The 22,297-nt window shown below is 41.0% G+C and overlaps 1 protein-coding gene across 2 annotated transcripts in view; it reads right to left on the minus strand.

Annotated features, from left to right (window-relative positions):
• The window catches only part of svild (supervillin d), a 41,068-nt gene that overhangs the window by 8,109 nt on the left and 10,662 nt on the right, over positions 1 to 22,297 (minus strand). For both annotated transcript variants that reach the window (XM_028966116.1, XM_028966121.1), the window contains exons 3-17: positions 19,249 to 19,283; positions 16,447 to 16,508; positions 14,823 to 14,926; positions 11,989 to 12,127; positions 10,914 to 11,302; positions 10,338 to 10,473; positions 4,177 to 4,324; positions 3,995 to 4,081; positions 3,735 to 3,821; positions 3,129 to 3,315; positions 2,855 to 3,027; positions 2,549 to 2,704; positions 2,211 to 2,347; positions 1,816 to 1,963; positions 1,592 to 1,737 (exon numbers count right to left, since the gene is read on the minus strand). In XM_028966116.1, coding sequence (XP_028821949.1) covers positions 1,592 to 1,737; positions 1,816 to 1,963; positions 2,211 to 2,347; positions 2,549 to 2,704; positions 2,855 to 3,027; positions 3,129 to 3,315; positions 3,735 to 3,821; positions 3,995 to 4,081; positions 4,177 to 4,324; positions 10,338 to 10,473; positions 10,914 to 11,302; positions 11,989 to 12,127; positions 14,823 to 14,926; positions 16,447 to 16,508; positions 19,249 to 19,283 — 2,134 coding nt within the window. The remainder of the gene's footprint in view (positions 1 to 1,591; positions 1,738 to 1,815; positions 1,964 to 2,210; positions 2,348 to 2,548; positions 2,705 to 2,854; positions 3,028 to 3,128; positions 3,316 to 3,734; positions 3,822 to 3,994; positions 4,082 to 4,176; positions 4,325 to 10,337; positions 10,474 to 10,913; positions 11,303 to 11,988; positions 12,128 to 14,822; positions 14,927 to 16,446; positions 16,509 to 19,248; positions 19,284 to 22,297) is intronic.

The following is a 22,297-nucleotide window of genomic DNA, read 5'->3' on the forward strand; positions in this document are numbered from 1 at the left end:
TTCTATATAAAGTAGTCAATGTTGTACCTTCATTTTTTCATTATGTTCTATTTTCTGCGACCAATTACGACTGCGACTTTTGTTTTGCTCTGTTCAAATTTACCCACACTGTGGATGTGTCCTGGGGTGGGCTCCAGCAGCCGCAACCCCGAGTAAAGGACTAAGCGCTTATTCTATTTCTTAAATGTATGTATGTATGTAATAAATGTATGATCATATGACTTGGAAAGTCATGATGCATGCTAGAAAACAGGGCTCAACAGAAAGCCACCAACAGGCTTCTTACACATTATTAGAAAAGAATTACCATGGCTTTTCAATTACTCTAAAGCAAATATTCATGAGCATGTCTTCTCTGAAGTTTTAAACGTTGCATTGAAAATTAAAAAAAATGTATCTCGCTCAGTCTTACGGGAACAACGTACTTCGTTATACATTAGTGTGTCAATCATTAGTGTGGTAATTACTTTTCCAACTTTATATGCTTATTTTGTATTGCAAAACTTCTCTTCTTCAAATTCCATGACTTATCCAGGTTTTTAAATGAGCATAGGAATGCTGCAATAAGCAACACAAATAATCACATAATGCAGTTCAAATCTATAAAAGCATCACAATGTGCAATCTACTTGTGTGAAAGTCATTGTTTCTGTCATTGTGATACACAGTATAGCGAAACTATGTCACCACTATTTTATAATTTCCTTGCATCGAATGAATGAAATCTGAAAGTGATCATACCACAGATATCACTTATTTAATACAAAATTAATATCTATTTTCTCTAGCCTTTTGTTAAAGTCCCAGACACTCATTTCACTTCACTTTGACACAGTGTCAATTATAAAGTCCAGTTTATCACACAGTCCCCCTGTTAGACAGTGTTAAATTCACCCTAGTTAGGCTGTTCTAGTTAGGGTACCAGGCCACTGTAGCACCAATATACCACTATAACCACATATTTCAGTACAGTGCCACCGTCTGCTGCTGCTTCTGTTTGTTTTCTCCGAGACACAGAATCAAGCACCCATACCACCGGCAGACTCCAGTGAAAAGACCACCAGATAAATCCTGGTTCCTGGCAACTGCTAAACGATGACTCAGCATGAAATGAACCAGAGGGTCACCACAGCCACCACCACCGTAACAACTACAGCTTCAGGGATCTTCAAATGGACCAGTAACATCATAATGGACCCGTAATGTAGACCATGACACTGGACTACACTCTGGTCTTCTCCAACCCTACAACTGTAGGACTTATTTTTTTGCAAATAAATTTGCAAGCTCACTCTACCCTGGAAGGGGGTCCCTCTCTGTATCACTCCTTCCCAAGGTTTCTTCCTTTCTTTTTTTCTCTCTCCTAGAGTTTTGTTTTGTGTGGAGTTTTTCCTTGTGTGCAGAAGGGTCAAGTGTGGGGCCTGTCAAAGCCCATTGAGACATACTGTATTTGATTTTGGGCTATTTAAGAAACAAATGTTGTTGTTGTTATTTAATACAAAATCATGTGCATCATTTTCTATGCACATTCTTGCCTTGTGTAAATGAACTGTATTGTGGCAAATTTATTTTGCCATGAAATGGATCTAACCTCTCTGGAGTTGAGTAGTGAGACACTGGGGATGGAAGCCCAGGCTTGTTCATGGGGCACCAGCTTCTCTTCCACCAATCTGTACACACCATTAGACTCCACCACCCCAGTCTCATACAGCTCATCCTCCTTAGGGTCTCCGGCACCTGGAACAGATACACACATACATATGCACACATGCACACAGAAGAACATGACACACAATGAGGGTGTACACCTCCTACCGCTGTACTCTGTCTTGCCCCCGAGAAGATTCCAGAATTCTTTGGCTGAGCGGCTGTCGGTGTTGATTCCCTCCTCCAGCAGAGTGACTTGGGAGGCTTTACAGCCGAGGTCACGTTTGGCCTGAACATACTGAGCCATCTCTGAGCCCTGATATTCACACACAAACACATCATCTTTCGCACATCTTCTCAATGATTAAATACTAAGTGTGATGTAAGGAAAAGTCAAGACGAAAGCTAATGTTCCAAGATTGCATAAAAAATATATACATAATACATAGAACAAATATTCATTTAGCTATTTTTGTAATTTACGTGTTTTTAACAGCCCTTTTGTTAAGATGACATTGTGGTTTATTTAAAACGAAACATTAAAAATTGCTCAGTGGCCTTACCTTGGCTTTCTCGATGACGTTGGCAAACTCGCCACACCACAGGAAGCAGTGTTTGGCCGTTACGAGCAGGAAGCAGTCCCCACTGTTCAAAGAGCGTGCAGTCGGCTCCACCAAACGCACCTGGACATGTCTGCGTCCTGCGCACACGTTTGCAAACCGTCAGACGGCCAAAGCTCACCTACGTTTCCGGGGCTAGTACACGAGGAAGTCTGGCTCATTTGAATTTAGTTATGTAAACAATTCCCAATAATTCAAAATTGCACCCAAACCATGGAACCGTATAGAACCATCCTGATGATGAGACCAACCACACCTTTAACCCCTTAACTACTGCTGACCTTTGATAAGGATGAGCATGAGCTTGTGGAAGGGGACCGCGCTGTTATTGGTCACCACCTCGGTGGATTTGACGCTACGCAGGCTCACTTTCCGGAAGTTCTCCTTGCTGGCCAGGCCTGCCAGTGCAACATCTGCCAGGTTTGAGTGCTTTGCCACTGTGTCCAGAGGGAAACCACACAGACACGGGTCACGGTTATTACTGCGTCTTCGCCGTTCATATTTGGGCGGTGCTAGTTTAGCTCCATAATTTCACACGTAAATCTCTGAAATATCTAAATGCATCTGTTCACAACATTGAGCCTCACTTCTCTCCACTTGTATCCTCTTGGTTTCCACAGTAGCCACATTGAGCCTCTGTTCTGTGTAGGCCTGCCGTAGGTCTCTGCGTGCAGCAAGAGCCCGGAGAGGGTTTGGAGACGCCTTTGTGTTCCGGGCAGGACGAATGGCCCGTTTGTGTTCTGCTATGGCTGATGTCAGCCTTAAACGGAGGAACAGGAACATGAGTAGACTTAAATGCACTGATGGATGAGCGATGAAGATGAAAGGAAGTCGGGGAAAAAAAGGAATGAATGTGCTTACCGTGGGGTGTCTGAGCCGATGACGTTGAAGTCGTGGTGAACAGAATGGTGCTCAGCACTGGAGATGACAGTGACCGGAGACACAAAGCTGTAGAAACGACCGAAGGTCTCGTCGTCGTCCAAGGTCATCACCTCCTTCTCAGTTTCCTCCGTTACCTGGATGGTGGAGGTCTGATTGTGACCTGTGCCTGTAGGCAGAGATCCTTTAAAATTTTTTGTATGACGCTGACGCCACATTTAGACGTCGCTTTGCAGAAATCCAGACGACCAAACCAAACCAGGTGGCCATCTATTGTAACTGGGCAGACTTTAATGGAAATATTAATTTCATCACACTTGTGGTTTGTTGGATGGATGAAAGAGCAATATTTTAAAAAATATAAAAAAAATATATATATTTATATATATATATATAAAAATTCTGTTTTTGTTGGTGACTAGCCCGTGCATTTATATGAATGTTTTAAAGAACCTTAAGGGTTCACAATATCGGTTTCAGGGAAAAAGTGAAGATAAATGACAAAGTTCTGCAACAAATCTGGGTCATGGGACTGATAAAGTAAACTGCAACCACACATGTGAACTGTGAACTCTTTCACTGTCCAACCTTTGCTGTGCAGCTTGCCCAAGAAAGACTCCAGTTTGTCCAGCCGCTTATCTCCCTCGACCTCGACATCAGGGCGACTCGCGATCTCTGTTGGGAAAGAGAAACAGCACTGAGGCCACCCACAGATGATAAGAAGTGGAATCCAATTACTTAAGAGTACTATGGATTAAACCCAGAACAAAATAATCAAACCTTTTCCGTGTAGAAGTCAGATTTCTTTTTTTTCTTACTAAACTTTAAATCTTAAAGTGACAACTCACCCTCCAGTGGTTTGACTGGTGTTGCTGCACTAGCTTTCTTCTGGATAATTGGCAATTCATCTCTAGCTGAGATGGGTGAGACAAGGCCTTATGGAGGAAAAAAAAATTAAGATAATGAGTCATTATGATCGCGTCACTGAGAAGTAAAGTGTCAGAGCAAACATGGAGAGGTAGTGTCCTACCTCTCTTGGCCATGCGTCCGGCTACAGAGAACTGTGTGGAATCGTTTGATGCTCCCTTTCCTTTCATTTTCCACTGTTCCTCTTTCTCCTGGAGGATCTTCATTCGATCCGACAGGGACATTTTTGTCTCGACATCTGCAGAAGCTTTCTAAGTAGTGGACATAGGAGAAAACAACAAAGTCTGATGACATGTCCAGGACAGGTAAGAAATGACTATATAATGGCTAAATGATATAAATACTGGTTAGTTATAGTTTGCAATGTCTGTTTTTATTGTGGCTATTTGCATATACTCCAGAATGTTAATAAGAGTGAGCAGATAAGTGAGCAATGTCCCTCTTTGCCATAAAAATGAACTTAATCCCCCCAAAAATTTTACATTGCATTTCAGCCCTGCCCCAAAAGGACCTGCTGAGATCATTTCAGTGATCCTCTCATTAACACAAGTGAGAATGTTGATGAGCACAAGGCTGGAGATGATTTTGTCATGCTGACTGAGTTACAATAGCAGACTTGATGCTTTAAAATGAGGGTGATGCTTGAAATCATTGTTCTTTCTCTGTTAACCATGGTTACCTGCAAGGAATAGAAGAGAAAACGGAGAAACAAATTGGCCTCAAAACTGAGCCTTGTGGAACTCCCTGTGTAACTACTGTACTCTCGGATCTACAACTCATCAGCAGAATGTTAACTTGTCAGCAAGAGCGGATAAAAGCCATAATGAAGTGCTTAGCCACAGGCCCCAAAACTACTCAAATATTGAGTAAACAAGTAACAGAAGTGACATGGTGAGCTAAGATTAAGTAGAAGAAGGATGCTGAGTGGCAGCTATCTCCTCAAGAGTTTGAGGGCAAACTAATGGGATATTTTAAAGATATTGCTGAAGTAGATATTATAAAATAAAAGGTGCAGACGTTTCAGTATGTCGAGAACAAATGCCCCTGTGCCAGGTGTGCCCCTGTGGCTGGATCCAATTCCTTTGACAGTGCTTCAATCGATCCCAATCGATGACCTCTTCCCTTTCATCACATTCATCTTTAATAAGTCCATAACATCTGGTCTTGTCCCAACAGCCTTCAAAAAGGCTAGAATAATCCCAATTCCTAAGAATTCCATGAACAAACCCTTTGATATCTCCAATTATAGGCACCTGGACTCATCACCTGTGGCCCAATCCGGACAGCATTTAAAAGCCGGGGATTTCCGCCCCTTCGGGAGCGGCGACATTCTAGTGACCTTGCAACTGTGTATGTATTTTGAGTTCTGGCAAATGCCACAGGCCTGCGGGTTTGTTTAAGTTGATTCCCCTTTATTCCCTGTTTTTGATTATTTGTATTTATTTATTGTCTTCATAATAAAATCCCTTTCCAGAATGTATTGCCTATGCGCTACCAAACCCCTCAGCTTGCCGGCGTGACACCTACCTTTTCTTTCAAAAATCCTATAACATAGCATCTATAATCAACTCTCTATCTACCTTACCCAGAACAACCCAAAACAGCTGGGTCATTAAAGATCTTCCAACGCAAACTGAAAACTTCTGAAAAACTACTCATAAAATATTTGGAGGAAACTTTCTATCTTCAATAATTATATAGAAAAACAAAAACTGAAAAAAAGGTTTTGTTCTGAGTTGTTACCTAAACGGTATCTACAGATTGGGTCCTAGTGAACCAAACAAGAGTCTTCAAAAATGTGGGGTTTCCCTAGACGAGGTTGAGTTTCCGTCTAATGGTAAACAATCATGCATGCAATTTTTAATATTTAATATCGTTGCAAGTATAAACAATGGATTTAAACATACTTTTTATTTTGTACTTGTATAGTTAACAAGTAGCCATGAACAGTCATGTCATTTATGAAATACTATCATAATAACCCATGCCACATGGAACACAATCCTTGTGATTTGTGATTGTATTATCAAAAATAATATTAGAGTGACTGATTCCATTGTCTTGGCTCAATTTACTAGGTTCTTTCCCACAAGCCAAAAACTAAAGCGTTCATCTTTCGTGCAGCAATGGGCTTTCCATTGTACATTTCTGAATGCTGACTCTCCATTACAAATTGCAGTAGAAGGAATTCACCATCTTGGCTCACGAGTGACAACAACTGAGCTCACGTTTTCAATTGCAATAAGCAATTGCAATTTAAGCTGATTAAGCAGTTCTTGAAAATGTGTGAGTGAGGAAAATGTTTAGAAATGGTTTAAATAGAAATATTCTCTCAAATTGTTAACGTTAAACTCAAAAGTTTAAGGTATATCATCGTGAAAAAAGCTAAAAGAGGGAAACGAGCTCCGAAATAAAAATGCTCCGGACAAAATCCCTAAAATAACACAGAGGCCATAACTCAAGTTGGGCCTCAGTTTTGAGACTCATCGCTGAATAACGTAATGATGAATGACAGGAGAGCAGCCATGCCTAAATAATGACTCAGCGGCTTCGTACACGTGGCCCGAACGGAATAACGGGAATTTATTATTGTGGCCTGAGAGCAGCTGGAGTGCTAGGGATGCCGGGCAGACTAGGTAGGAAGAGAGATTTCATTACTGCCAAAAATGTCCCCTGCTCAAGGGTCCCTCAACATCTGGATCACATCACAGGGACACCTGTGATGTGATATGCCCAACTTAAATAAAAACAGACGTGTTAACTGGTGGTCAAATGTTCTTAGTTCAGTGGGCACAAATGGCAGGTTTTACATGTTGTCTCTCTCTATACTGTCACACACACACACACACACACACACACACACACACACACACACACACACACACACACACAGACCTTTCGAAAGGGGCGTGTCATGTGCAGACAGGACCTGCAGGGCAAACGCTTCACAGGAAGTCAAGCTTTCTAAACTCAAACAATACTCCATTCAACACACTGCGGCCTCTCAACATTCAGAGAGCAGAGTCACCGAAAAGCGGCTGGAGGACGGCCAACATGGCCCACAGCCACGCTGCAAACAAGCGAAAACATGTCAAATGGTAAAAGACAAGCAAGGAAGTGAAGATGGGAAAAGGGATGCAAGTAGGAGTTGAAGAGACTTGCAGAACAGCAACACAGAAGATGGAAGGGTGAAAGTGTGTAGATTAGAACAAATTAGAACAAAGGTCTAAAACACAACAGAACACTCACCTGCCTTACAGAGACTAGACTAGATGGTTAGGAGAAGAGGAGGGGACAGGGTCCTGATTGCAGAAAAAGCAGAGCAGAGCAAAGCAAAGGAGGATGAGAAGGAAACCCTGAAAGAGGCTAGAGAAGAGAAACAAACATAGAAACATCAGCAGAGGAATAAAGGAACATTTTGTGTAGTTATTTGTTTGTTCTCCTGTATGCAGGTTTTAGAACAGATGAAGGTGCAGTACAGGCCAAAAGTTTGGACACACCTTCTCACTCAATGTGTTTTCTTTATTTTCATGACCATTTACATTGGTAGATTCTCACTGAAGGCATCAAAACTATGAATGAACACACATGGAGTTATATAGAATGTGTAAAGTATGAGCATAGTATGATGTTACAGACTATTGCATCTAAAAAATAATTCAAAAGGGTCAACAAGTCAGTCCTACTCAACAAAGTACCAACAATACAAATGCAAATACTTTTAAGAAATGGGACTTTCAGTATTTTTAATGATCGTAGGTTAATTTCGAATAATTATGTTAATTACACCAAGAATATGAAGGCTAGACTTTTAGAATAAAAAGTGTGCAATTTCTTGCACAAGTAATGTGTGTGTGTATGTGTGTGTGTGTGCTTTCAGGCCCAGTACAGTGAAGCCATTCCTGTAACAGGAGGGTGTCGGTGATGAGCTCATTGTTATGATAACCGATTAGCCTCCCCAAAAAGATTAAATTTCTTCTCCCTTCATGTTAAGATCTTTCCACACGTCTGTGTGTGTGTTTGTGTGTGTGTGTATATGATGGGAGAGAGTGCCTGTGAGAAACAGACTCGCTGGGTCAGCTTTCTAGATGAGTGCGAAGGCGGAAAATGTGTTTTAAGACCCCCTCTAGTTTTGGGATGTTGGGCAGGGGGGATTTAAACCAGATTTAAGGGGGACTCTGTTGACATGAATTCCCCCCTCACTCCCTCATTCTCACACAGACACAGCAGTGCAGTGGTGTAATTGAAATTTCACAGACATTTGCTGATGGGTTAAATGTGCCAGCCACCCTCAGAAAATGTGCCTATGTATGTGTGTGTGTGTGTGTGTGTGTGTGTGCGTGCGTGTGCACATGTGTGTGTGTGTCCCTCCGTTTCTCCTCCAAACTGGTGAAGACAGGCCTGTCACATGACAGCCATAAAGCCTCAGACAGAGGCGTTACTAACACAAAGCAGCTGTAAAAAAAAAGGTTGTGCCATCCTATGTAGCTTGTGTGTGTGTGTGAGTCTGCATTCTTCACAAATCTATGTCTCCTACCAAAGGTATGCCTCTCAGGAATTAAAAACAGAAAAGCAGAAACTAAATTATTGGATGAACACAATTGAAATGTTGTTCCAAGTACAAACTCCCTCCCTCTCTCTCTCTCTCTCTCTCTCTCTCTCTCTCTCTCTCTCTCTCTCTCTCTCTCTTCTCTCTCTCTCTCTCTCTCTCTCTCTCTCTCTCTCTCTCTCTCTCTCTCTCTCTCTCTGTGTGTGGTGTGTGGTGTGTGTGTGTGTGTGTGTGTGTGTGTGTGTGTGTGTAATTTACTTGACTGCTGTGGAAAGATTTTGATCTGACTGAAGCACTACTGAGACATTAAAAAATATTGAAAAAAGCTTATTTATGCAAACTGTATATACATAGACAATAGTCTACTTATGCTACTGTATTGTTTCTTTAGGCTAAAGTTTTAAAGTCACATGCACTGATAAACTTGCATTTTGCGCAGCTTAAAAATGTTGCTAATTGTCAAAATTAAAACCTGGAAAAGTACATTTACACCTGCCTCTACATCTATAGTGGGTTATGATGACTATAGAGCGTGACATATAAAATGTTTGATACCCATGTTTAAAACTTGGTATTAGTTAGATGGGAGGATTCACTCTGTAAAAAATAGTGTTTCTGGCAGTAATAAACAGTAAATTTTGGAAATTTGTGCTCTATTAATCATGTAACAGTTGTAAATAACCGCCACTCATAAGCAAAGACTGTCCAGAGTGTCTCCACTCAGTCTTCTGTGATATTAAAAGCACAAAGCATGCCGACTCCAGCAGCATCCCAAGATTTATGGGGAGCAAACTGTGAACACATCTCCCTCAAAGTGGTCGCTGATCACATGACGACAGTGTTCAGCCACAGACATTTGGGAAAATGCTCGGGGTGCCCAGACAGATTCAGAGGGGGTGACCTCACTCCACAGCTTAAGGGTGGAAATCCACAGATGGTTTGGATGCAGTTTTGCTGAAGTGTCACTTCACTTTTTTCTTGGGATTAGAGCGTATTTGACCCATAAGTCATTTTGACCTTGTTTTTACACAATGCTTAGATCTAAATAGCAAAACTACATTTTAGCATTGATTAGTTTAGCATTGATTAATATATAATATGACATTTATGATGTGCTTATTAATTTGTGTGTTTCTGTATGTGCACATAAAGCCCATAAGTACTTGTTAAGCCACCCTGAATCAGCCTCCCTGGTCTCTGCTCATAATCCAACATACAGGGCCCAGTGGGTCTCTGGAAATATTTACAGTAACAAGGGAGCAAGCAATTGCCTAGGTTGATTATTTATTGAACACAGTCATACTTCAACATGATTTACTTTCATTCACCGAGCTGTTTGATCAGCTCAACCAAATCTCACCAAACAAGGAATGGTATAAGACCCAATGCTGCAGACCCAAAAAATGCATCCTGTGTTGACTAAGCTAAAAAGTCTTAATAGTGTTAAGTTTTGCACAGGCACAAGCCCATCAAGTTGAGAAAACCTGAGCTGTAGACACTCAGATGTGCCACTGAGCAAAGCACCGTCCCCACACACTGCTCCCCGGGCACCTGTCATGGGTGATGGTTAAAAGCAGAGACACATTTTGTTGTATCACTGTGTGCTGTGCTGTGTTTTGCAGTGACAATCACTTCATTTTCACTTTCACGGGTATTCAAACAAACTGATTATTACTGCACGAGGTCACCCTCATGTGAAGGGAGTGCATGTTCACCTTTTTCTTCCAGGCATTCTCCGAGTCCTGCAGTTGACTGTAACGATCGGCCAGCGACGTCTGCACCACCTCACCAGGGTTCGTCTTCGGCTGCTTTCCTCTCCACTCCTCTTCTCCACACTTTAAATCAGGAAGTCTGCAGAGAGAAAGAAGCAAAGTGGGTTTGAAATAGCAAAACAACAGCCACGGTCTGTTGTTATAGATCGCTGACTCACTCATCGTAACCGCTTTTTTTGCAAAGCAGGCTTGCAAGTTATGGATTATGTGACATTGTAATTATAATTTACTGCACAGAGTGTGGCTATGTGAAAGATTTTCTTCTGAATGAGGAAATGAGAAAAGATTTACAGTATGTCGCATTTGGGTTAATATTGTGTGTACTGAGTGGTTAAATGCATTGTGTGAACTGTTTTGTATGATGTAAATGTAAATGTAATGATGTAGGTTCTTCCAGACTTGCATTTTAATCTACATCTGTGTGAAAACTAAACCGATTCTCAGACTTGGTAGTGTTGTAATGTTCTTCCATATTTGAAATGAGGGTAAATCAACAAAGCAGCATATCGGACACCCTACCGGATGCCGTACAAGCTGGTGTCCAGATCGTCCCCGTCCTCTGACAGAGACAGGGATGAGGTCTTCTCCACGGACGGATGGGAAGACAGGCTGATGGGGGCATCACTGGAGCAGCTGTCTTCCCTCTGCAAGCTCCTGCTCGCTGCCCTCTCCTCTTCCACGGTGTTATCAGAGGGGTCATTTGGGGTCACTCTCTTCTCATCAGAGGAGTCGGCATCCACGCTGGTGGAGCGGCTCTTCTTCAGAATGCCCCTAATCTCTCTGTGCCCTGAATCCGGGCAGGGATGGAGAGGCCCGGCTGACCCTTCGGATGCTGGAGCTTCGTTGTGAGGGTCGGCATCCTCGCTGGAGGTGGGCTGTGATTGGCTGAGCAGGTCACAGTGAATTTTCTGATAGAAATTGGAGAAAAAAAGAAAGAAGACATTTTATATGGATTCTAAGCACGACCTCTCAGTGTTAAAATTCCTCATTTCAAACATTCCTCGAACAGCATGGAAGTGTTTACTTCTCCTTAACGGAACATTTTGTTTGTTCAAGTCTAATTATGCAAGGAAAATGTCTTTCATTCCAGGGTGATAATGATAAGCACGATCATCTTAGGAATTAATTATATACACTACCATTCAAAAGCTTTGACAGACCAATTCATTTCTGGATCCTCCAACTGAGGTTTCTGAGCACTTAAATAAGAGATGTGAGGTTTTGTCATGAATTAAAAGTAAAATATTTTAAAAAAGTGAATTCCTGGGATGACATTTCACAGTGTTAAGCGCCTCCAACAGTCCTTACAGAGTCGAACACTAGTCACTCATGTTAAGGAGTCCCAAAGGTAAAAAATAGACAACTCTGCAGAATCTGATTCAAGAAAAACACATTGTTTTCCTTGAATTCTTAAGAATCGCCTCTTGTCATAGTCTCAAAAGAATAGGTGTGTTCAAACTTTTGAATAGTGGTGTATAACGGGAAAAAATATTTAAATAGGTGTGTGTGTGTGTGTGTGTTCTTTTACAGGGCTGTGTTTGTATGTGTGTTCTCTGTTCCCATGTTTCAGTGGGTTTGGACAGTAAGGCCTTACTCCATCTGCTTCCGCCTCCTCATTTTGCTGTGTTTCATCCTCTGATGCCGGCTGCTCTGTGTGGGAGACACTCGCATCTCTTCCCAAACTTCTCCTCTTTTCTTTTTTCTCAGTCAAGGACAGGGGTTGACTGGGAAAACTGAAAATTCACATCTTTCAGCATCTATCACCTATACTTCATCCAAAACAAGAGCTTGAAAGTGAATAAAGACATAGAACAACTGCAGAACAGATCACAAATATTTTATTGCATCGGTATTTGATGCTACCATGACAACCACTGACATGAAAAGGGTTCTTAAACTGGTTCCAATCCAAACCATCTGCACCATGGATCCACTGGCTGCAGAATGACAATTTGGTTAAAATTATGCAATATGACATAATTGAATATAATTGGTCCATAAATATTCCTTTGTTCCATGAACTAATATCATAATATCTCATTCAACATTAGATAATGCATGTTATGTGTAATGCTCATTAATAATTGTGTTAATTCAAAACCTTTTATTTTGATCCATAATGGAAACAAAACTGAATTTAATATGAATTATTTCCAAATGAATTATCTTCAGTAAGGGGTTGAAAACGTTACTTTGGTATTTGAACACATGACAGTAGGGACTACTGTTTCTGTTTCCTGTGCTGGCATGTTGTGGTTTGTGTTTGTGTGTTAACAGCACACAAGTGAAACACGAGACAAACTTTTAACATCATGCAGGTATGACTTCCAGGAAGTGCTGTCATCCAGGGTTAATCCAGGAATTGTGCAACTCAAACCAACCAGTGACTATACCACATATTTACTGTCTACAGATCAGACGATCGGGTTTCAGTTGTTTCATGAAAGAGGCGCCACAACTGACAATAGTCCTTCCAGGCAAGTCCCGCACCTCGGCAAACTTCTGGGTACTGGCCATGGGGCATTTTATTGGGCTAAATGGACTACCCACCACTGCATGTGGTTTATGGAGGAACGTGGAGTGATTTGGGTTGATTGTGTTCTACAAATTAAACTGTGCTTTGTTTTTAATTACAGTGGGTACGGAAAGTATTCAGACCCCCTTAAATTTTTCACTCTTTGTTATATTGCAGCCATTTGCTAAAATCATCCTCATTAGTGTACACACAGCACCCTATATTGACAGAAAAACACAGAATTTTGGACATTTTCGCAGATTTATTAAAAAAGAAAGACTGAGATATCACATGGTCCTAAGTATTCAGACTCTTTGTTCATATATTTAGCTCAGGTGGTGTCCATTTCTTCTGATCATCCTTGAGATGGTTCTACACCTTCATTTGAGTCCAGCTGTGATTCTACTGATTGGACTTGATTAGGAAAGCCACACCCCTGTCTATATAAGACAGATGCAGTCGGGAGATGGGGAGAAAGTTGTAGAAAGTCCACCATCATTGCAGCCCTCCACCAGCCAGGCCTTAATGGCAGAGTGGCCCGAAGGAAGCCCCTCCTCAGTGCAAGACACATGAAAGCCTACATTGAGTTTGCTAAAAACACCTGAAGGACTCCAAGATGGTGAGAAATAAGATTCTCTGGTCTGATGAGACCAACATGGAACTTTTTGGCCTAAATTCTAAGCAGTGTGCATGGAGAAAACCAGGCACTGCTCATCAATCATCCAATACCGTCCCAACAGTGAAGCATGGTGGTGGCAGCATCATGCTGTGGGGTGTTTTGCAGCTGCAGGGACAGGACGACTGGATGCAATTAAGGGAAAGGTGCTTCTACTAAATAATGAGCAAAGGATCTGAATACTTATTTTCTTTTAATAAATCTGCAAAAATGTCAATCATTCAGTTTTTTCTGTCAATATGGGGTGACATTAATCACATAATCACATTAATGAGGAAAATGAGCAATATAACAGAGTGAAACATTTTAGGGGGTCTGAATACTTTCCGTACCCACTGTAGATCAGGTTGGGAACCAGGGTACTGTTAAGCCATTTCACCACCATTAGTGCTTGTCACCATCTCTGTTCCCACTGTTACCGCAGGATATTGTTTTAATTTGCTAACCATGACGTGGTAGTTGGATGCTGTTAAGATGCAGTTGAGATTATATCAGCAAAACCAAAAAGTGATATTTTCAAATTCTCTATAAAATACAAATGAAAGTGTTTCGACTGAGGGATGTTGTGAAATGTAATTTTAATAATCGTGGTGATGGATGGTCAGGTGGTAGAAGGTGTTATTATGGAAAGGCAAGCCCCATCTACATGGCCTTGGCCACGTATCAGGGATAATCAGATTATTGGCTATTGACCATACAGATACACTGTGTGTTTAAATTGCACTTTTTCCACATAACCTCAAATGCTACTTCACTAGAGCATAAAAACCTTTGTTTTATATACAGGGGTTTTTCCCCCATTGGACAATTTTTCAATGGAAACATCAGCTCAAAATGCAGGTTGTCTCCACACACACACACACACACACAAACGCGGTGAACCCACAGGGTAGGTATTTCTAATAAAACAATGCCAAAGTCACACCCACACCCGGTGACACCATCGTTACCTAACAAGACGCGTTTATCTTGTCTGGCTCGCAGCTAACAACAGGCCGGTGGCACGTTCCTCGTTTCATGCCAATTACAAACAGACATGAAAACATGGCTGCGTGGGGCGCAGGATATGTGAACTATTCCGGCCTCACCTGTGAGTTTGGCAGGGGACCATGCATGCTCCCATTATCACATTATCTCTTCATACTACGGCCACACAGGCAGTAACAGAGTCAGTACGAGACCAATAAAAAACTATTATCCTCTGCTGGGAACACTCCCGCCCTCTGGCACTGCCTACCTGCTGGTAACTCTATTTTCATGGCAGCTGACTGGCTGGGAAAGGATTTCGTTGCAGCGGCCACCTCTGCCCCTTCCTGTAGTGTTATCTGAATCCAGCAAACCCTGTGGCAGAAAGAGAGAGAGAGAGAGAGAGCGAGAGAGAGACACAAAATAGAAGAGAAAGGAAAGAGAGTGGCATTATGGGTACTTTCCACATTAGCACAATTCTCAGGAGTCACACAAAGCAATGCTTCCCAAATATAAAAAGCCCTGTGAGTGCTTCCCTCAATTGTTCCATGCCAAGAAGAAGCCTTCCCATTTACCAAAACAGAAACCATAATTGTGATTATGTGCACTTACCACATCTATCCCCCATAAACCTATAAACATGATGAATAAACTCTGATGTAAACTCTTAGTCTTATGAAGGCAGCCAAAAAATTACATAGTTCACAAATCTTTAGGACCAGTAAATATCTGTATGGAGGAAAATAGCGGAATTTACTTAATGATTACAATGATAATTATAATCGAATAATTTATAAGGTGTTTCTTAGACTGTTTTTATTCCCTTTTTGCACACATTACTGTCATTCGTAAATGGTGTTGTCTTGTATTAAATCTCTATGTTGTCTGAAAGTAAGCTCTTACCTGCATATTGTATAATATGTTGCATTTATATATATATATATATATTTTTTTTTTCATATTATATTGTGTTTTTCGAGAGACACAAATGGCCGGAAAGGAAGCGAGGGAGGGTGGAAGGGAAGGAGGGAAACACACTCGCGGCATGGGAAAGAAGTGTGCAGCAATGTGAATGTGCCCTGAGGGATGGACGTGTCTGCAGCGAGGCCTGGCAATGGGGGAGGGGCCTTTGGGCTTTGACCGGGTTTATTCAGAAAGTCTGCATGCTCCCCTTCGCCGAGCAAAATTCTCTCAGCCCCTTTAATCTGAGCGACAGACGTGACAGAGGGGTTAAACAGCCACAGTAAATCTGGCCAAGTGTAACATCTCAAAGTCAGCTTTTCACGGACGCCCGGAGAAAAAACACGTGCGCCCACACTGTGGCGACCCCACGTCATAAACATGTCACATGCACGACTAGTTCTAAATTAAGAAAATTTACTAACCAGTGGCCCCAGCTTTAACCCTTGTCTTTTTTTTTTCACTTTTCTGCTTTGTAGGGAAGCAAATTACATCAAGTTCCTGCTAAACTTACACAAAAAAAAAGAAGGACAGAATTGTTGTGGAGAACACACTCGCATAATCACAACTTCAGTCCAGCTGCAACCGGACTGGGAAAAAAAAAGAAGTGAAGGAAACCAAGGAGAGAGACACTGGCAGGGGGAGAGTTTCCACTGCAGCCTTCAGGACACCTGGCCGTTCTGGCCGGGACAGAGAGCTCAAGGACATGCAACTTGCAGACCTCAGAAAGTTCAAGGCCCCACAAGGCTCCTTGTAATTTTGAAATTTTATGCAATTTATTAGTCATGAGGTCTATGCATGTCTGTGCTATCATAGCAAACTAATGATTAAATATCAAAATCGCTGATTGCAGTTATTTGTAATGACAAACTTTCATATTTCCCTAAAAAGATGACCACTCCCATAAAAAGTGTGTGTGTGTGTGTCATACTCACTTTAACACAAGATGCCTTGGCTGCAAAACACGTCTTGGCACATTCATCTGTACTTTTTTCAGCTGTGGAATACACAGATGCACAGCCACGTCACACACACACACACACACACAAAACACACACATACCGCTCAAGTGTGCAATATATCACCCCCCCCTTCTCCTCCTTTGTGAGTGACATGTTGGCCTCCAGCCTGAGAAATGGAGCCAGACAGGAGTGTTTTCTAGTTACTCCACACTCTTATCTTCACATTGTAATCGTGAAACGTATAGTTCAATCTCAGAGGGGAGTAGAAATGTGTAGTCAGTACAAAGGCCGCACGCTCTGAAAGATTATGATAAGGAAACCTCCCAGAGACAATATTTTTTAAAAAGATGAGGGTGGACTGGGGGGGAGTGAAATGTTGGATTTTCATGAATATGGCCAACATGGTGGCACAGCAACAAGTACGTGGATAGATGGAATTGATGTAATGTCCCAGTAATGTTCATGTTAAGCACTGGTTAACAAAATGGAGAAAGAGATCCATGTGGGTCGTGAAGACACACCAATTAATTAGGGTTGCAAATAAATATTACTCATTTATATCTATCATTTTCTCGATTAACCGACTAGTGTTTTAAACAAAGAAAAAGTTGCACCAATATGTATCCATCAAATAATCTGTTCCACACATTATTATTGGGGCAGTGGTGGCCTAGCAGTTAAGGAAGCGGCCCCGTAATCAGAAGGTTGCCGGTTCGAATCCCGATCTGCCAAGGTACCACTGAGGTGCCACTGAGCAAAGCACCGTCCCCACACACTGCTCCCCGGGCGACTGTCATGGCTGCCCACTGCTCACTCAGGGTTAAATGCAGAGGACAAATTTCACTGTGTGCACCGTGTGCTGTGCTGCTGTGTATCACATGTGACAATCACTTCACTTTCACTTTATTGCATTAATAAAGCTGTGTGATGGAGGATCGGGACATTTTTGATAGGAAAAACAAACTAATTTAATTGAAAATTAAGTGACAGCAACGTTTGATTACATAATGTAAGCAATATATTGGCAGACAACTAATTGACAGAATTAGTTGGCAACCTAATTGAGTTTTTAATTAATATGTGGGCTCAAAGCTCTAGACTAACTTTTTGCACTGGTTCACCTAACTTTTTTCTTAGGTGCACCAGCATGACAGTTAGGTGCACCAATTTTTTTCGACAGCATCGCATTTAACAAAGCAGTTTTACAGGTTCACTTTCCCCACCCTTTTTAAATCACTGTGCATATAAGCAGTACTGACTTGTAAATGATTAACTAACAATCTGGTTAACATGAAGTTAAAATGCAATTCTACAGAAAGGTAGAACAAGTTAAAACAAGTTCAGGCTTTTAAAAAGATGTACTTGTTGGTTTCGAGTCTAACGTAGGCCTGATTAAATCTCTAATCTGTGGCTACATCCACTCTGTCTATCTGACAGGTCCAGGCTACTCACCTCTCTGTGTCTGACGGCAGCACGTACAGGAAAACCTGAACCACAGCCAATCAGAGGCAGGCACCACCCTTCATGATCTCGGATTGGTTTACAATATGACATGGACCTAGCAGTATACAGTTCACGTCTGTTGCTTGTACCACAGGGAGTTTACGAAGGTGTGACCTTCGATTGTTTTTAGTTGCACCATTGAGAAATTAGGCTGTGTTCTAGAGCCCTATGTCTAAAAAGTGCCATGTTAGCCTTACTTTTGTCTCTTTGCTCTCTATACTTCTATGGCCTCCATTTAATTTTTTTCCAAAATTCTGTTTCTGGATTTTTTTCTGAATTCCATGTTTTCCATTACAAATGTATTTATTCACCTAAAAATGGTGTGATTATGGAGTAGATGGAAAAAAGAACAATGCAATAAAATCATATTTAATCACTGTTCAACAAAGTGCTTGGGTATTCAGTGTTTGCTTTTGTAAATCGTTTACATGTTAATTATATGTGCAGTTAATGCAAACATTCGTCTATTTGAAAAATAAAATAAACATAAAAATAAATAAACATTGGGGATTGGGAATTCCGCAATTCCGTCTCGATAACCAAGTTATACCATCTTCATATGACATCTAGGCTTTAACCAAATTGTTCAGATACTCACTTTTTTCCATCCATCTGTTGCTCTCTCAAGATCAAGACACCCCCACCCCTAAAGCATATGTAATAGAAAATGAATGTGCTGAGTTAGCGTTTCTCCCTCTCAGCAGGCTACATTTTCCACCCGTCAGGGTTAACATGCATCCCGGGGGAAGCCGTGTCTGGATCCGATGAGACTTTAATAAGTCTGCTGACTCAAAAACAGGGTGGGGGGGCGTAAAAAGTTTAATCATCATCCCAAATCTCAAGCCTGTCAGCATAGGACACCCACCGATGACAAAGGAGACTTGGCCAAGTTCCTACGCACACTGATCCCAGGGTTCTCTACATTCTGAAAGTGTTCTGAAAACGTTCCCGTCTGAAAGACTACACAAGTTAACCCTTTACATGATGTTGCAGACTTGGGAAGACCCACTAACAGGCTCTTTTCATCTGTCAAGTTCCTTTCTTGCAAATCCCAAAAGACACACTCATATAATTTCCATAAAGACCACTGAAAGAATCCATCCACCCAGTCTTTGTGCCTGTCTGCCCAGCGGTCATGTTGAGCTGTACACTGACCCTCAAGCATAAACCACCGGGTAGCACAAAAAGGGCAAGGAGGAGGAGAAGAAAAAAGAAAGGCATCTGTGTTTTACAAAACAGTCTTTGAGTATAAATGAAAGGAAAGAGGGTTACCCTTTGGCTTCCTGGCTTCCTCTTCTTCTAGCAGACTATGAAGGGAGAGAGAAAAAGAGAAGAGAAATTAGGCTTTAAATTGAGACCAATCAACAGTGCCACAAAAAAAAAAAGTCAATCATATATAAAAAAAACAGTTTTTTATAAAAGTGGTGCTGGTCAGAGTAAAAAACAAGAAGCTGATGCCTACAGGCCTATGAGTCAATTCAACTAAATCAAAATAAAATTTTGAACCCATTTGCAACTATGTCATAAAAAAATAATAGTCAGGAATGGAATAGAATAATAAATTCAACCCTCCCAGCTTTCAACTTTATTCATTATTAGTCAATCAATAATGATGAGTCTGAGGCAGAGTTTCTCTAGGACGAGAACTGTGAACCAATAGAATAAAACAGCCACATTAACCCATCAATTCATTAATTATAATTATTAGTTTGTTTATTGCTTTTTAAAATGCATTGTTAATTCTGATGGTTTCTCATTTTGGTCACTTTTATCACAGAATCTACACATATAATCGATTATCTGATATTATATATTTCTATAATGATACACATTTTCTCTTCATGTGACACTTGTTCTAATTTTTAAGAATATGCAGCATTCAATGTCACAAGGTCCCTGTGATCTTCAGAAGAATAGCAGGAACTGGGCAGGTCTCCACACCAATTCACCTAACACACATGCCCCGGCTCTGTTGGGAGTGCAGTCTACCTGTTTAACTGTTCTATTTTTATAATTTTGGCCTATTTTACCTAGGACATTAAATTATTAATATTATGATTATACATAAATACAAAGTTGCAAAAATACTAACCGGAGGAATTTAACATTCAGATCCAGTGTCTGTTATTCCTTCATGCACATGTGAAAATGAAAGTGACCGAATCCGGTTTATTTACATTTACATTTAAGGCATTTGGCAGACGCCCTTATCCAGAGCAACTTTCAACATGCTTCCATGTTACCATCAATGAAGTGATCAAATCTGGTTCACCAGGACCCTCAACTATGAATACAATCTTTTTATTTACTATGTTGTAGTTTCTATACATAAGTCAGACAATATGAAGGTTACAAGTTAATCTAAATATTCCCTAAAGAGGAAGGTCTTGAGCTGCCATTTGAAAGTGCTCAGTGACTGTGCTGTTCTGACCTCAAGGGGAAGTTCATTCCACCACCGAGGGGCCAATATAGAGAAGAGTCTAGATGAGTGTCTTCCTTTTACCTTCAGAGATGGAGGGACCAGGCGAGCAGTACTGCATGTTTTGATTTGCAGGCCAGCATCAGTATTTTGAATCTGATGCGTGCAGCTACTGGGAGCCAGTGGAGGGAACGTAGCAGTGGGGTGATGTGGGAGAATTTGGGAAGGTTGAAGATCAGTCAGCACATTTTGTATTAGTTGTAGAGGTCGGATGGTACATAGAGGTAGACCAGCTAGAAGGGAGTTACAGTAATCCAGTCGTGAGATTACTAAGGACTGAACCAGTATCTGGGTGGCCTGTGTTGACAGATAAGGATGAATTCGTCTGATATTGTAGAGAAGGAATCTACATGAGCGGGAAAGATTGCTGTTGTGAGTCGGGAAGGAGAGTTGGTTGTCTATTGTTACTCCAAGGTTGCGGGCTGTTGTAGAAGGAGAGAGCTGTGAGTTGTCCAGGTAAATAGCAAGATCCTGATTTGGTGAAGAATCTGTTTATTTAGCTCCTCCCAGGCATACTGCTAGATGACAGCTTAGGAACCTGTGGACTGAGATGTAATGTGACCAGAATTGAGACCAATTTGGGCCTCAGCAGATGATGGTCTGAAGGTCTGAGTTCATCTGCCAAATAAAATGGAATATTAAGAACACTGGGCCGGGAGGTGGTATGGGACCAATGTCATTGAAGAGCACCAAGCTCAAGTGCTTGGACTCTTGCCTAAAAATTTCAAAACTAAAGCTCTTTGCTCACATAAACCTCTAGACAACATTTACAGCTCACACGGTTTATTGCAGAAGCAAACAGTGTATTAAATAGTCTGAAACAGCTGTTTAAACGTCTACAGATCTTCTATGGAACACTGGCAAAACTCAAGACAACCTTTAATCATTTCTAGGGTTGAAATACAGCTGCCTCTGGCTATAATTTTAGATTCAAGCGTGTCCGTGTGAACAGCTTTGATTGGTTCTCTTGGCTCTCTGCCTTCAGATCCTTAGTACAAGCATCAGCACTTAACTTGGGTCAAGTATATGCAAGGTCTTAGATTTAGATGCTGCTCATCACATCCCACATGGACAATGAATATGAAAAGTAAAGGAACCAAACATCTTCAGTAAATCTCTCAATAACACAAGATGCTTCTTTATAAAGACATAGTGGGAAACTATTGAGTGGGAAAACTGGGCATGGAAAACTAAAAAAATCATCAAAACATCAAACTGTTTGAAAGTCAGGTCATTTGGAGATGTTCCTTGTTTCCCATGGGAAAAAAAAGGTTTGAACAGAAAACATTAGAGCACATTAGAAGATGCACCAGATACCAGTACTACCAGTTTTATTGATTCTATACATTACAACTGTTTTCATCTATACTAAACTAACTGAAAATGGTTTCCTAATAATGTTGTTTCTAAAAAATGAAGACTAATTGTTGCTAATAATGTTCATAAAGTTGCTAATAAGCAGGTATTCCATCATTAACAGAGACCAGAGTAATTTACAACATGAACAATGTCTGGACTGACGCTTTTACTAATTTTATGATATTATAAAACAGACATTTTCAATCAAAATGAGGACATTTAAAGGTTAAACTACAACCTGAACATCACCCAGTAGCCAATGGTATTCATATTATTTAGTCTGAAATGAGTTTTTTTCTAATTAGCATCCAATATCTCAGTAGGTTTCATCTCTGTTTCTGATGTTCTCGTGTTCTCTGCCCCTGATGTTCTCAGTGCATTCCAATTGTGGTTTTCCTGATCTCTGTCATTTGTAAAAGCTTAATACTGCGCAAGTGAAATTAAATAACAATTACTTTAAACATATTCTCCTAAGTGAAACAA

Source organism: Denticeps clupeoides, chromosome 2 (assembly GCF_900700375.1).
Source record: "Denticeps clupeoides chromosome 2, fDenClu1.1, whole genome shotgun sequence".
In the NCBI taxonomy this organism is placed as follows: Eukaryota; Metazoa; Chordata; class Actinopteri; order Clupeiformes; family Denticipitidae; genus Denticeps; species Denticeps clupeoides.